The sequence below is a fragment of the Corvus hawaiiensis genome, chromosome 1, assembly GCF_020740725.1.
Source record: "Corvus hawaiiensis isolate bCorHaw1 chromosome 1, bCorHaw1.pri.cur, whole genome shotgun sequence".
Lineage (NCBI taxonomy): Eukaryota > Metazoa > Chordata > Aves > Passeriformes > Corvidae > Corvus > Corvus hawaiiensis.
The window spans coordinates 8,547,120-8,564,541 of NC_063213.1; the positions used below are offsets into that span (position 1 = coordinate 8,547,120).

The 17,422-nt window shown below is 40.5% G+C and overlaps 1 protein-coding gene across 1 annotated transcript in view; it reads right to left on the reverse strand.

Moving 5' to 3' along the window:
• Positions 1-8,314, reverse strand: part of LMBR1 (limb development membrane protein 1) — a 69,461-nt gene extending 61,147 nt beyond the window's left edge. Inside the window, exon 1 of the mRNA XM_048326082.1 lies at positions 8,024-8,314. Within this exon, the coding sequence (XP_048182039.1) occupies positions 8,024-8,086 (63 nt within the window). The 5' untranslated portion in view covers positions 8,087-8,314. The remainder of the gene's footprint in view (positions 1-8,023) is intronic.
• Between the last annotated feature and the right edge of the window lie 9,108 nt (positions 8,315-17,422).

Here is a 17,422-nt window from a genome sequence, read left to right on the forward strand (position 1 = left end):
CACTCTGTGGTTAGATTAAGCTCACTCTAAACCAGCCAGCGTTATACACTTGGCATGACACACTAAATTTAATCTTATGAGAAAATATCAAATATGTCCTATGACTACAGATTAATTTTTCTCATTAACACTACCCTCCATTCCTATGATTCCCCCCCCATGTATGGTCTCTTCTCAGGACTCCTCCCTGGCTTAAAACATTTGCAAGAGATTGACCCACTTTTTTTTGTTGGTTCCTAAGTCATGAAGAAATTATAAGTGGTTTGGAGGCAGGTGCCCAGACTTGCTCATCCAGACAAAACATCCAGGATCCAACAGAAAGTACGAAACATTCAAAAATATATTCTGTGTTCTAGAAATTCTGCTGAAGATAAAAACCAGCTTCTACAGCCCTTCAGTCAAGAATGTTTTTCAGCATTAGTGCAAGATTTAAAAACATTCTCTAGAATTAACACCAGCAGCACCAACCCAGACCATGCTAACATTCTGTCCCTGAATGAAGGCATTGTTCAACACTGGAAAGTCAGGTTATAATAATCGGTTATATTAAAACCCCAGAGTCATACCATTAAAAATTCATTTCTGAAAAAATAACCTTAAAAGTCTCATTAATAGAGACTTGGTAAACAATTTATTTGTTTTAAGACAGATTTTTTGACTAATACTAATTTTCGGGGCAAGATGCAGAAGATCTTAGAAGACTGAGCTAATAAACTTTCTCATCATAATAGAAAAATACTCTTCCTTGTCTTCTCACACATTTATCCTGGAGCATTTTTAAGTGCATTTTAAGTGGCACCCCTACTCCCAAAACACAAACATATTTAAACTGCAACACCTGTATGTTTTCATAATTCTCACCAATTATGCTGACTCTCTACTGGATATAAGCTACCACAGTCTGAAACTCAGTAAATATTTTAGACATGTTCCTATTGTCAAATTCAACTAAAACTCATCAGCATCAATTTTTCCTATAAATACATCAAAAATAGAAATTACAGTTAGATAATGGAAAAAATGGGATACCCAAGGCCTAAACAGGCATGTAAAATCAACAGTAAAACTAAAGCACCATGTTTTGATGACAATTGTGAAGCTTATCCTGGAAACCACACAAGAAGGTAAAGGGGGAAAAAGCATCACATTGCTTCTATCCTCTGTACATTACCCAGCCATATGCAGAGTTTGATGCCATCAATACACACACAACATTAGGAGCACACATGATTTGGAAACAGAGGAACTGAAACATAGTTCTGTATTTTCCAGTTAATCAAATTTTTCAAAAATTGTCCAAGTGTTCAAATATAAAACAGTACAAAGCACAGGGCTCTCTCTTGGAACCATGTTGATGGTAGTTAGCAACAACTTTTAACATACCCAGCTAATCAAAAAACTAGAAACCTCTGTGTGAGAAGCAGCTGAGCTACACAATTATACATGAATATTCAACACCCAGCTGACAAAACGCCAACATGAGTTTTGAAACCATCATTATGAGAGTCAATTGGATCCCAAAGAGCACAGGTCAAAGCTGCTGAAAGCGTGAAGCAACCTCCCCTGTCACATGAATGGCTAATCAGGGGGTTAGAGCAGCAGACTGTTCCAGGTCATCTCTACCTGGCTCTATGCTCACCCTCCAGAGTGATGCAACAACCAAGGCTGTTTGTCATTAGATGCATAAAAACACAAACTCCAGCCATGATTTCCAAAGTCTCTCCTCTTCCTGTGTTGTAAGTGGTATAAATTTTTGCACATGATTGTTCCTGAGAAGGCAGTGCCCCAAGTCATTTGACAGCACAAGGTTACATGAAAGAGTCAGTGGTTTTCAAGGTAAAGGGGAGAGCGTAGGAGTAGAGAGTGATGCAGAAGTTAAGACTTTCTCAACAAGAGTTACCACTGCCCTCCTAAATTAGGATAAATATCAATTTAAATATGAAAGGCTGAAAGACAGGAAAGGAGAAAGCACTTCAGTTTACAAGAAAGAAAAAAAAAAAAAAAAACTTGCATAATCTTCAAATACAAGCAGGAAACTTATAATGAATGGAATGTTTTCTTTAGTCTTCCTTAACCCAAAATTCCATCTACGTCAACAGAACTGAACTCTGAATTTCTTATCATAATGTCACTGGCAACATGCTTCAGATTCTCTCTCCTCTCTGACTTTACCACCATCTCCTCTGCTGCTCTGCTCACCTCTTCACCCATTTCTCAACCCTCCTCAACGTCTCTGAAAACACCTATTTCCAAACTAACAAACTCAGTAACACTCAGCAACCTGCTCACAGCAAAGGCTGAGTTGTTATTACAACCCTCCCATCTCCCAGTTACACCCTGCCATCTTATCCAGTCCCTCTACTCCATGCCCAGCCACCCAAACAAAACCCAAGAGGGATATGCTTGGTTTTGGTCATATAATGAAAAGTTGGTTTTGTTTGCTGTCAGTTCTTTTGCTTTTTATTAGATTTTCTCAAAATTAATTATACCTTAATACAAATTTTTCTTAAACATATGTCTGTACCCTCCATAAAGTGTGTTGCCCTTCTGGTCAACTGCTCCTCCAAAGAAACACACCAGTAACTCAGAAGAAATTATTTTGAACTGCAATTAATTGCAAATTTTTACACTTCAGCCTCTCATGTTTATTTTATGTAAACAGAAATAGTGGAACTCTCCAAAAGCTGTTTCTGTTTAGGGAATAAGTATCCCTCTCCATTTGTCTATGCCAAGTATTTTGAGATGCCTATTGATTCCAGATGGATCCACAGCGCTGATCCCCAGGACCAACAGCCAGAAGATGATTCATCACTTCTTAAAGTTCAGTACAGCACCCATCTTTACAAGTAAAGGTATAGTTTTAAGATGACAGAATTATGCCAACATTTTATATATTTAATTATGTTAAATGTGCACCAATCATTCAGCTTTATGTCTCACATCACTAGTACAAATACTCCTTTATTCAGTTACAAATCTTTCCCAAAATATTTAAAAGAAAAACTAAAAAGAAGCAATACTGAGAAACCTAGGCAAATTTATTTTCTGAAATACAAGAAGCCATTTAAGATATAAAGCAGTTCTCAAGTTTCCAGTGTTGGTGAAAAGAATTGAAAGGCATTTTTTTAATACAAGATAAACTTGCATAAGCATTCAAACAAAAACATTTCAGTATGTAGTAAGTTTGTTCTCACAAATCCCCCACGCTTCTAATCAGCACTTTCTTCCTGGCCCACTGTCAGAATATCATCACTGCTGGCAGAAAAAAAGGTCTGTGAAGATCAGTTTTTTCAGGAAGTAGAACTCGTCACAAACAAGAGCCCACTACCAACAGAAGTCAAATGCTCAAACCAGCTCCCTCATTTTACAGCCTTATAGAGGACAAATGCCAGCAGCAGCCATGGTGAATTAAGAGAAGAAATAGAGAAACTAAGCTTCTCAGAATATTTAGCATCGGAAGGCTGCACCCCTGAAAACATTTAGTCCTTCAAATGGAAGTGTATCATATTTAACATAAAACTCCATAATACACCAGTTTCAGTATCTGTCTGAACTTGCATGAAACACTTAAAAGTTTTAATATCACTTTTGTATTTGCATTTGTTCTACCAGGGCTGATTTTTTCGTTACATATTTAATATAGTAAACTTATTTCCAAATACACTATGTTCATTCTTAAGCTTCCTATCTAATAGTTCTACGGTTCTAATAATAGAACCTAGAAGTAGATAATAATAATAGAACCTAGTAGTTCTACTGTGCTCTTCCACAGTTTTCCCCACACTACAAATGCAAGCACAGAGTATTTATTTTGCTAAGGAACCCTCATAACCAAGTGTACATGTATATTTTTACAAACTCAAAATCTGACATTTTTTAAGTGGAAAAATAAGGAAAATGTAGCTTTAACTTTTAAAAATACAAGCTAATACTGCAGAACAGAAGACTCAAATCAGAAAAAAAAGGGAAGAAGACAATATTCTAAAAAGTGAACCCAGGGGACCACAAACAGACTGAACCATTGCACTTGCTCCATTTACATTTGCAATAAACTGTTCCCAACAATACCAGAGGAACATGGAACACTTTATTAACAGACATATTAATAACAGGACACAAGGGAAAAGCAGTTCCCTAAAAGCTCAAATATCTTCCATGGATGTGCAAGATCTCAGCAAATTATAAATTAATCTAAAGGACCAAGAAGGGCAAACTAACAGAATACTGTCCTGCATTTACAGCTCTTTCATACAAGTACTGATGAAGTACAGAACACAAACCCTTTCCTGTATTTTGCAATCAACTAAAACTGCTTTTCAGAAAGATGTCCCTTTTAGCCAGAACTGAGGATCGCTCTGGCTTTGTTGAAGTCAAGGATCTCACTGACTTCAAGCAAACTCATGGCTATGCCATGTCTCTTACACTGGGTCACCAGTTCACAGTGTCAACATTTACTTCACTGCATCTGAATTTTAAAGTTCAGACAAGTCTCAATCTGGTTGTTTTCCAGAACTGCTCAAATCAACAAATCCTCTATAGAGCAGATTAATGTTTGAAGAGCCATGCCTAACTAGGGAGTTAACCATGTTCTAGTTGCACAGATCATCCTCATGAAGCAACAAAATCCAAGGCAGACAATTTTGTTGCAAACAGGCACCCTCTTGAAAAACAGGTGCCATACACACTCCAAATGAGGTCAAGAGTAAACAGTCCTGAGTTAAATTAAGCATTAAAGCACTGAGTCACCTCAAAAGCAGATGAAGGATGTATTTTTTAAAAAACAATCTTTTACTACCCTTGCTCAATCTATAAACATGTGTCAAAAATATTTGTCTTTTGAAGGCGGAATTAGCAGAAGTTGGCACCTGCAGAAAGAGACAGGCACCACCAGCAAAAGGATAACAAGCCTTGAATTTTTTTTATGTTACACAACTTTATGGAAAACTTTGTAGCTTGCCAGTTCAGAGAATAGATGAAACAGAAATAAAGCATTACACTGAAGCTAAACTCAGTGTGCCCTTAGGATTCCATCAGAAAGCACAATATAGAAATCCTGTATGTATTCAAAGAAAATTTGAAAGAGAAAAGTGAAAAGGATTTTCTTTTCAACAACATTAGCTTACTTTGATTTCTCTTCTCTCATGCATGTATCATTTTAGCTTCCAGTAAAAACTGTGCCACACAACTAGCTCTTCAAAGATACTTCTAACAGACAACATAAATTTCTCTTGTTCCTAACAGGCATAGAGAGGTCTCCTCTACTGTAATATTCCACAATAGACTGGAATGGTTTGGGTTGGAAGGGACTTTAAACATCATCTGGTTCCAAACCCCAGCCAAGGGATACCTTCCACTAGACCAGGTAGCTCAAAGACCCATCCAACCTGGCCTTGAACACTGCCAGGGAATCAGGTATCCACATCTTCTCCAGGCGACTGTGCCAGTGCCTCACCACCCTCACAATAAACTATTTTTCCTAATATCTAATCTAAACCTACCCTATCCCAATTTAAAGCCATTACACCTCTTGTAACATCAAATGCTTCTATTAACCGCTCCAGGGCCCCCAGCCCACCTGCAGCTGGAATCAAGTTTTTACTCATGTGTCAGAGTGGAATATGCTCCCTGCTCCAGCTGAGGGGCTGATGATTACACCCACTACCCACACAACAACTGTCAATTTGCGTATTTTAAGGAATTCTATTCACCATATAACTACGTGAGCAGCAAGAGCAGGAATAGTAAGGAGAGGATGTTAACATAATTGCACATGCAAGCAACATATATTGTGTGCTCCAGCATACTCAGACTTAACCACAAATGCACTCATACTTGCAATATTCTGCAGCTGTGCAGGACCCACAGGAGGCTGCACACTCAGCTGGGGATGGCAACACTTTATGCAGTCATAAAAGCCTGTGGTGCTCCAACCCAAATTGAAGACAAAATCATAACTGTACCAGGGTATGATTTAAAAGGCAACATTGTTATTATTCCCACTGATTAAACAATTACAAAGGTGGCCTGTGATCAGTGTTAAGATCAAAGTAAAGTTTCAAGAGCAAGAATATTCTGCTTCCACTGTCCAAACAAAACAAAAATGCACCTCTAAAATATGAGTTACTGATGTCCTATGTGATTTCTCACATGACTACACCAATAGGAAGACCTACCAATTGCTCTAGAGGGGCTGAAGAAGTCCCTCTAACTTTAGAGGAGTACCTACAGTACAGATGAGCTAGTTCTTTAAGAATTTAATAGACTTCACTATTTGTAACAGTACCCAGAGAGGCTGCATACAGCCATTCCTTCAGACTCAAAAATCTGTGTTTCCTACTGAATGAAATCACAAGATGTAGCATCTGATTTATCAGAACAAGACTCTGGTAAAAATAAGTAGGAGATAATTAGCACACAATGAAATACAAATGGAAAAACAGACATGAGGGAAAAGAGAGAAGATTTGTACATACTTTCATGTTTTCATACCACAAAGGTGATTAAGATGATACTTAGAGCATTCTTTACAAAGAAGTATTTTACTTTTTGTGCCCCTCCACTAGTCATGGCTCCCAGGACATACATTACATCCATGCCCAAAGAAGAGACATTCCAAAATATCTCCTAAAGTAACTGTTCTCCTCATACAGGCTTGTTTTGCACTCTTCAGAGACAAACATCCCAGAAATAGAATACTTCACCACAAGAAAGGTCTTAACATAGATTCATAAAATACAGAAGAGGAATTAATACATTCCAAGCAAGTCTCTGCTATCAAGTGACCTAGCCATAGCCCTACATAAACTGGTTAACAGCAGTATTTTAGAGTCTCCCAATAAGGCTGAAAAATACTTAAAGCTAAATTATGAAATCTTATTTTAATTCAAGAAATCCTTTTTCCCCCCAAATAACAGAGATAGCAAAGAAAACACGATTCCCCATCTGAGCTGGGACAGCACGTCTACAACACTGCGTGTCTCCCATGTACAGCATGTATTTCCTTCCGGGAATTGAAGTAGGAGAGACATGAGCTCCATCAAAACACCTCCATCAGCTTTGAATAGTCCTGAAAACAATTACGAGGCTGTCAGAGAGGAAACTGCAACTGCTCTGTCTGCACGCAGGATGTAGTGCTGCACTTGCCAACGGAGGGCTGAGGGAGACAGGATAGCACAGGCACTGCCATGTGCTCCACTGGGAGAGCATGGCACATGAGGGGTCAGGGAAAACATGCACTGCATACACACAGCACTGCAAACAGCCCAACAAGGCAGGAGAATTCCAGTATGACCAAGAGATACCATGAAATCCCATGCACACCTGATGGAACAGGGCTGCACCTGAGGGCTGAGGTGTTCAAAGAATCCCACAATGGGTCACAGTGGGTCATCCCAGAGCACACAGCAAAGGAGTGCATCCAGGAGTTCTTGACTGCCTCCAGTAAGGGAGGCTCCACAGCCTCCCTGGACAATCTGTTCCAGTCCATGGTCACCTGCACAGTAAAGAAGTTCTTCCTCATGTTCAGCTGGAGCTTCCTGTGCATCAGTTTCTGCCCATTGCCTCATCTCCTGGTGGCTGGCACTACCGAGCAGAGCCTGATCCATCCTCTTGGCAGCTCCCCTTTAGATACCTATACACATTAATGATGTCCGCTCTCAGTCATCTCTTAGGAGGTTGCTCACGAGGTTGTTGCACTGGTATCTGTTCCGAGATCACTCCCATGGAGTACACCGATGCCCTGCATGCATACACAGCATCTCCATGTTTCGCTGAAGGCACAAGGAGAGGAAAACCCTCCAGGGGATTCAGCGCTGGGATCCTCCAGCTCTCGTGGCACCTCAGAGAAGGTGCACGCACCTCTCTGCCCACCCGGGACAGGCCCCCGAGTTCCTCCGGGCACTGGGGCGAGGGGCAGGCAAGGACAGCGGGAGGGAGCGGGACAAGCCGCCGGTGCCCGGGGACAGGGCTGGGACGGAGAGCAGTGACAGGTCAGAGAGGGTCCGCGGGGCACGGCGGCACCTACCGTGTACTCCCGCACTTGGCTGTGGAAGTTCTGCTCCCGGATCGTCACCTCGTCCGCTTCCATCCTTCATAGTACCGCGGCCCCCGCGAGCAATGGCGGCCGCCGCCGCGCCTGCTCCTGCCCCGCCGGCAACGAGCGGGGCACCATGGCCGGATGCAGCACGGCTGCTCCCCCGGACCCCGGCAGTGGCTGAGGGGCCCCGGCTCCGCCGCTCTGTCCCCGTCCGGCGGGCGCGGAGGTGGAGGAGGAGGAGGAAGGGCGGGAAGCGCCGCCTCAGCTCCTCCTGCTGCGTCACCGCGCAGCGACCCCGGCAGTGGCGGGGAAGGGTGGGGGCGAAGGCGCGCCCGGGGCGGGGCTAAAGGAAGGCGGGGGGCGGGGGGAGGGAGGGGGCGCGGCCGTGGCGAGGCGGGACCGGGGCGGGCCTGGAGGAGGCGGGGGCGGGGCTCGGGACCGGGGACGGGCGGGGATGGTTTCAGCGGCAAGGGGGGTTCACAGAATCACGGAATCGTTTAGGCAGGAAAGACCTCCGAGATCATCGAGTCCAACCTATGACCGAACACCACCACGTCAACTAGACTGCGGCACTAAGTACCATGTCGTCTTTCCTTATACACTCCCAGGAACGGTGACTCCACCACCTCCCTGGGCAGCCCATTGCAATGTCGAATCACTCTTTCAGTGAAGAATTTCCTCCTAATGTCCAAGCTGAACTTCCCGTGGTGCACCTTAAGACTGTGTCCTCCCATCCTGTCGGAAACAAGACAGCTGTTTGTGCCCGTGTGGGGACCGGCAGGGACAGAGAGCCCCTCTGTGACCTGGGGGACAGGGAGCGGGGGCCGTGGGAGAAGGGACAGTCTGAACGGGGGGCAGGACGCTCCTGGAGGGGAGCAGGGCGGGAGGCAGTGGTTGCCATGAGAAGAGCTGCAGCCCAGGGCCCTGCAGGGAGCTCCCCAGTGAGGGCAGTCGGCAGAGCAGTCTGGACCCCGGGGGTCACCCGCAAGAGTCACCCGGAGCAGCGCACGGAGCCCCTCAGAGACGGGTATGGACAGGGGTTCAGCCACCACTGTCATTGAACCCGTGAGGGCACCATGAGAGAGTGGGGGATGTTCGGCTCTAGTTGATCCTCCTGAAACTCAACAGTGTAAACGCAACAGAATTTCTAGTTTGAAAGACTGTACTTAAAACTTCAGTCACAACTTGTGTTCCACTCCCCTGGAGCAGGTTTCTGCCTTTGAGTGATTTCTGCTTTGTTGGTTTTTGCCCAAGTGCTGTGGAGAGAAGGCACAATCTCGGCATTTTTCCCTGTTCCCTCTACACACACGGGCAATCTTCTTTGTTTCTGAGTTTGCAAGTAGATCAATTGTCTAAATATCCACAGACGACTATTAATCTAGGACACACTATAAATTATAGATTGTGCTTTAGCAAATCAAACCCTTATTTCAATCCAAATATGTATCATTAGTTGAAAGAAGTTTCAAAAATAAGGATCATCATTTTCTGCTTATTTACAACTATTGATACGTTATACATGTTGTCAATGCCAATTATAATTCCGATTATATTCATTCCCCAGCATCTGGCCCATTTTCTTGGTTAAAAGCAAATGGTAAAGGATTTATGAAATTTTAGAGTTAGAAAAAGTAATCTTTGACTGATGTATTTCTTGTAGTCCTGAATGGATGCAGAGCATCCTGCAGCTTCAGAATGGCCACAGTTCCACTCTTGTTCTTTTGATACTTGTGAAGATAACGGTAAGGTATTTGCAGGCACAGTCACACCCTGCATGTGACAGGCCAGAAATGTCCCCATGCTCTCTCCTCTTGAAGCTCAGGGAGGGAGATTTCAGGCATTCACTGAGGCTGTAGGAACAGAATACCATTAAAAGTAGAGTTGAAGGAGCAGGGAGCACAGTCTTTGAGTGCCTTCTTGGGGAAAACTGTCCTACTTTACAGCTCTTTTCTGCACAGCACTTGATTCTGTCTGACAGAAAATATTATTACTTCTCTGGGGTTTTTTTCTTTGCCTATTCCCATTTATCTTCAATCTCCTTTTCTTCTTCAGATGCTGAAAGTGGTGAAAGCATCCCTAGTTTCCAAGATGAATTTGACATAGAATTAGGCTTCTAGTTGAAGCCTAGTTCTAATTTTGACTAGAATAAGGCTAATGCTGTTCTCTGCTCAGGAGCTGGTCCAGACTGAACAGTGTAGCTGAAGGTGAGGTTATAAGTAAACACAATATCTTTTATTATAACAAAAACAGCTGGCAAGAGCAGACAACTGTCTGGTATGTGCAAACCTGACCCCAGGGAAACCAAATTCTCTTAGAGCTGCCTATAGAAATACTGGTACAGAACAGACAGGATCCCAACTTTCATCATCTTATATAAAAGACTCACACAATAAATGACAATGGTATTGTAGCCAGGCTGTTAGGAACCCAGTGTTAGGCCTTCACGGTATTTGTGATGAAGAGAGAAATGCTGTCACCATAACAAACCCGCTCTAAGAACTAGGGAGACCAGATGGCCCAATCAAAGAGGAAAAACAGGAACAACCAGAGATTCAGCCAGCAGCCCAAGCCTGAGGTGAGGGTTAGTTCCTGAGCTACCTGGGAAATGACTCATGCACTGTCAAGGAACAGCATTTCAAGCATTTCTAACTTTATCTGCAGACATATTAAACACTGGAAGATTGCAAGGAAAATTAACTGAATTTTTGTATCTTATAGAAATTAAAATTAAGATTTAGAAGACCTGAAGCTGCCACTTCCATTTGGGCAATATGTGTTCCTTTTAATCTACTGAATTTGAAGTAAGGAAACCTTACTTGAAACCTAAGGAGGAGATATAGTACCTAATTTGTCTCATACTGTGGACTGTCAAGTTCTTTCTTCCAGTTCTAGCAGATGAATCATCAGAAACATGATATACATTTATATTTGCTGAAAAGGCAGGGAAGGGGTGGAAATAGCTTCGATCCTTTCGTGGGCAGAAGCTACTGCTCGGTTCTGAGGTATCTACATCACAAAGGAAGGTCAGAGTAGCAACCACAGCAAAATCTATTTATACCAAAGGAAACTCAGTCTAAAGTAGGCAGCTTTTGCAAACTGATGAGAAGGCTGACAGATGCATGCATTGATCTGATGGGAGTACAAAAGTAATAGTTTGAAGTATACTAGATGCAAAACTACCAAAGCAAGTCTGAGATACTTTGCACCAGAGTGGTTAAAAGACTTCTAGATGTTTTGCACCCATATCCCAGACAAAACAAGACAGTGCTGGAGGGACTGTCCTCAGCTGTTCTTAGGATCTCCTCAGTAACCCTAAGGGACCTGGTGTAGGTGTAAGCTATGTGCGATTTAGGTGTAAATAGAAAACTTTCTCATACTGGTAATGGACAGCTACACGCACACAAAAGCAATAATAAAAACTGGCCTTCTTTTAAACTTACATTTGGTGGTGCCTAACCCCTCAGCATAAAAGTTGAGAAGATTTATGAGATTTTGCTCAGTTTATTGCTTTTCAGCATAGTTTTAACACCATTTTTCAGCTCCAGGATGACCCAGTAAGTATCTGTACCCCGAATCCCCAAGGAGGGTTTTATGTGCACAGGGTTACCTCTGAGATTTTCCAGAAAAAAAAGTTGGGATATTCAAGCTAATAAAATTCATTCAAATTGTCAAAGATGGAAGTTTTTAAAGTTGGAACTGTTTCTCTAGGAAGGTTCCCTCAGAATTTGCCAATGGATTTTAAAGCACTCTTTAACTGTAAATGCGAAATTGGCACCATGCCTTTAAATCTAAATTTATCTCATAGCATTTGAATAGGTGATATTTGCTTTTCAAATCATTCTTCAGCCAAATGCAGCTTGGACTAAACAGAAAATAGGAAGCTATTCTCTCAGTTAGTATGACTACTTACATACTTATATTCAAGATATTACCTAAGATTGGTAAGATTTGGGCCAGATTGAAGCCCAAAGCCCACTATAATATGGTGCCAAGAAGGACCACTGACTTTAAAGAGAATTTTGGGTAAACATATGCCGCAGATGACACCCAGCACTTTATACTCAAAAGCCAATTACAGAAGACAAAAAGAAAGATTCAAAAGTTAAAGTATCTTGATAATGGTAAAAAAGAAACATTATGCTATCATAATTACGTACATTAAGTTTATTTATTGGGCAATTTTTTCAGTGTCTTATATTTGGTAAGCTAAAACACAGCAAGAATTGCATTATAACTTTAGAAATCCAGCTCAATCGGTCTTGGATCTGGATTCAACTTAAAACATTGCTGGCTGACATTTCATTTCTATTCATAACTTATACTTTTTTTTTTTTTGCTTTTTTTAGAACAAAAAATTGGGGGTTTTTTTGGTTCCAAATACTTCCAGCCTATATTTTCATTGCATCAACCCAGTAACAATAGCTCCCCAGCTAAATGCTGTAGTATAGCACAATATATATTTTTAATTCTTTTAAACATCCAAGGGGAAGAAATTTAAATTAAAAATTACAATGTTGGCACAAAAATAAAAAGGCTATAAACTACTTCAGTATAGACCCACATAGGTATGTTCTGGATTTTATATATATATAGTAATAAATGTATTGATGAATATCTACTCCCTCCAAAAAGAAGAAAAAAGCACAATCAAAGCATTACAATCTTGAACAAGCTTTTAAAACTAACATTTTAGTAAAAATCTGCACTACTTCTAACTTAAAGCTTGGTCCACTTGTAAAAAGTTTAGTGAGATTGCTTTCAATAACAAGGAACTGGATTTGGTAATAAACAAAACCCCTTCTAATCCTTAAGTTTCCTTCACTGATAGGAGCCTAGAGTCAGAAAACCTGCAGAGTTTATTACAGTCAGAGACATAAACGCTGCAGGAGTTGAGTGCTGTCAGGTAAAGGAAGCATAAGTCACATCATGAAGCTAGAACAGTTTCTCTTGCATATCTAGGCAGCATGAAGTGACTGAAAGTTCGTTTTGCTTCCATTCACCTTTAATGGGTCTTTCATGCACCACTGGGAGTATTCAAAGCAGTCCTCAAAACAAAACAAAACTCACACCACATTGCAGCTTAAATTTTATTAAGAATAAAATGAAAGGAAATATTCAAGGATATGCAGCTGCATCTCTAAGTCAAAGTTCACCTGCTATGTAGATATGAACAAGGCCAGGGTCATCTGTTCCATGCTGTGCACCCATGGCTGTTTGGGCTGATTCTTCAAGTAGGTATTTATTGGTTAAATGGCTGTCTGGGTCAATACTGTTACAGAAGAACCAAAGAATTAAATCAACCCAAAAAAAAAAAAAGGTGTCCCTTTCACCAGTCTATGTCTGTTTTGAGCCCAGAAATCAGTGTTAGACTCAATCAGCCTCTGAGAGGGGTTCAGCTAGAGCAGATGGATGAAAACAGTGAAAATACATTACTTCTCCTTATGGTGTGCTCAGTATTAAATTCCTGCTAATCACAATTCTCCTCAAAATCTCCTTTTCAACTGCTTAAAAAGATTTACTCTAAGTAAATTTACCCTTTAAAGATTTCTCTCAACCATGAACTCTTTTTTTTTCTTTCATCCCTGAATTCTCTCCGAACTTCTAACATACTTATTAAAATGCAGACACAAAAACTGAAAGCAGTATTCTAGGCTCAGTTTCAGCAGTCCTATGACCAGATGTAAAATCACCTTCTTATTTTATGCTCTTTATTACAGACCATTTAATCATTACAGAGGAAAACAGCACACAGATTCAGAGGTGAAAAACATGATTACTTCCCAGAAGTAAATGGAATGTGCAATTGAAGACACTTGTATCTACTCCTGTCCTCCTTCTGTCAGAGACCTGGCTGTAGGTAAAAGGCTGCCTTGTGGTTTTGATTGCCATGTCCACTTCCTTCCTTATAGAGACTAAAGCCAATTTTAGGGACATTTTAATCCAAATGCTATAGCAATTATTTCCTTGACATAGAAAATAGTGGCTACCTCTGAACTTCACTCATACCAATCAGCAGCAATCTGTAATTTTTATTCTGAATCATTGCCCTCCAGGTACAGCCCTTGTTTTGCATAAAGGACCGAAGCCCCTTGCTCCTGGTGCATTCATGGGCTTTTGACTGAATTCAAGCCTCCTTTGTTTTCTGCTTCCCAAACATTTCAGATTGCTCTGTATGATTAGCTCATCCTTGTCATTTACCACTCCTATTTCCAGTATTTGCCAGCATTTTTGTGTTATCTGCCAGTAGCATTAGCAGTGATTTGTCGACCAGAGTAAGTACATCCTTTAAAAAAAAGTCATTACCATCTCTCTGGGGTTCATTTAATCAAAATAAGTTTTTCTTATATTTTTTTTCTCATCTTTGGAAAGTTCCTGATGTACTAAGTACATAAAATAATTATTTTACTGGTTGAAAGTGTTATGTTTGCCCATATGTAATACAAGCTTGCCAATATCATGTGTTGGTTACATAGCAACACCATAATGGGATTAAAAGAGTTATCCGACAGCAAAGTCAATATCATTTGTGTTAGCAAATAATCATTAGAAGCTTTAATGTTGTTTTACCACTGGCTGAATAATAGCACCAAATGTGTCTCTGAAACCAAAGTGTCACAAACAATTCTTCTGTTCTTCAAGAAGAGATGCTCTCTTCATTCCTGTGCTTTTTCTTCATCTGTTTAGTTCCTACTCTTGAAGTGCCCACATGGTCCCATTTTCAATGACCCCAGGCCCTGCTGCACTTCGGTTTGTTGTGTTCATGCCACTACATTACATCTACACAACTCAGAACACGGGCTGCACGCTCTCACCTGTCACCACCCTGTGCTTTCCCCACAAGCTCTGCTGATCATTTACCTTGTTACTTTACAATGTTTCTCTGTGCTTTCAGAATATTCTCCTTTAATTTGTGGGCCAGTCAACATCTTGCATTAGACATCTGAGTCTGCCAATCTACTATTGATTCTAAAAGATGTGATCATGCATTAGCCGCATTATAAATGACAAAATTGCAAATACCCACCCATATGATCAGTTCCTGACTACTTAACATGGCTGTAATCATCGTCCTTTAAAAAAAATTAAATCATTAATCTGCTGGGCCATCTGTGCTTACTCTGAACTATCCTCAAGCTATTTTTTGTTAGTTACATAGTTTTGAGAAATGGAATTTTACTATTTTTGAAGAAGATAGGTTGCACTGTGAAATCCTTAAACAATAATAAAAAAAAAAGGTATTAGTTAAATAATTTTACTTTTTTCTCTCTAAATTCAGCATCTGACTCATCATGACTAAGATTCTTGTGCTGTTAAATACCACATGGAAGGCATTTCAAAAATCTATCCAGTATTAACTACAACCGTTTTTCAGTCTGGGTGACAAAAATCACATTGTATAAATTTAGTCTTTGAAAGTAAGCCATGCACCTTTTATGAAGGACTTTTATCCAAAATGCTAGAAATTTTAAAGGAAATTAATCATCTTAATTTCTTAAATTAATAGGTACAAGATTTATTCTTAAATCATGGATACTCCTTTCTAATTAAATTCAAATGTGTTTAATGCATCTCAAGAGTGTTAAGATAATAAGTAGTCCTTTTCTGGAACTTAACATCCTCGATCCCTGTCAATAATTATATTGGGTGACTAATAAAATATGATGCCAGGCATTTTTTATATCTTTATCTTCCTCCTCTGTCTCATTAGCAAAATGAATAGGTTTGCTCCACAGGCACCACCTAATCTGGAGAATTCAATGTTGTTCAAGGACAGAGCAAATAAATTTCAGCAGGTATTCCTTCCTGCAACAGTCATATATAAAATGCACTTTTACAGCATCTGCCAGTTGCCCATTGCTGTATAAGACTACTGCCATTGTAAAAGCCACCAAAGGCTGGAAGACCAAAAAGGTCTGTCAGGTGTGATCTCCTGATTAGGAGAACTTTATGCAGTTATCCCATCAAAGACTACACTCCTCATAGAGCTCCGGTGTCCAGTAATTGATCCACAGAAGACATGGCAGTGGTCTATCAGAAAATGCTGACACCAAGAGAGCAAGTTATTTTATAATATAAGACAAAACTTCTTTTCAGAAACTGGACTCAGCTCTAGAGGCCTTTTAACAAAAATCATGCCATTAATGGGAAATTAGCTAATTTGTTCTTGAGAGTTTAATTTCCTTTCTCAAGTAGACATTACATTACAGTAATTACACCTGCAAGTAAGAAAAAAAAAATGGCAGGATCCTCAGTCCCTGGGATGATATATAGTCCTCTGGCCCTCATATGAAAGCAAAAGCCATCTCTAGTCACTTGGGTATATCTAAGTATTTGAATGGAGGAGTCCAGGGATTTCATACTAACTCAAAGGTGGGAGGACAGAACAAGGAATAGGTTGTGATTCATCCAACTCTTTAAAATATTTTCATCTTTCTAATTTTAGGTCCTGTAAGCCATACATTAAACTCAAATTATACCCACCCTGCCAGAGATTGCAACTGCAGAGATACTGCATGCTGATACCCCATCTCTGTCTATGCTACAAGGCATATGTGATATTTGACCACATTTTACATGCAGTGTGTCACACGGAATCCCAGAATCTTTTGAGTTGAAAGGGACCCATAAGGATTGTCAAGCCCAACTCCCTGCTCCTTGCAGGACTACCTGGAAATAAACTATATGACTGAGAGCAATGTCCAGATATTCTCTGAACTCTGACAAGCTTAGTGCCATCACCACTTCTCTGGGAAGCCTGTTCCAGTGACCAAGCACCCTCTCAGTGGAGAACCTTTTCCTAACTGAAGTCCAGTCTGAACTTCCCCTGACACAGCCTCATTCTATTCCATAAGGCACCCCTTTGAAAGTCACTATCACACTGAAAAATGTTTTTCCCATTTTATTAAGTTGTAGCCCTTGGCCTGGGCAAGAGGAAAGGTCAATCTATACAACATATAGAAAAGCATGTGGCTGTCTGACAAAATCTCCAAATCCAGTGTTTTTCTAGAGACTACTGTCCACATACTTCATCTTACTCTGTGAGTAATCACCTATTTAAATTGTAGAGATAATACAAAATTAGTGAAGTTTCATAGGATGTATTTGTACTGTTTTATATCATGTGTGTTGATACCTCAAAACTTACTTGCTTTTACAGAAACAATATTTTTTGCATTGTTGTTAATTTGCCAATAGCTACTCATTCATTAAAAGAGTGCATTAAAAGTCACTATAAGGCACGTAGGAAAACCTGAATACAAAAGGGTCACTTCATCCTGAATAGTAATAACAACAAACCATGGGAAATAACTCTGCAGTTTGTAGTCAGTGGTAAAGTATTGCAGAGGATGTAGTTTTCATTGCAGTACCATTAATGCTGCATAGCAT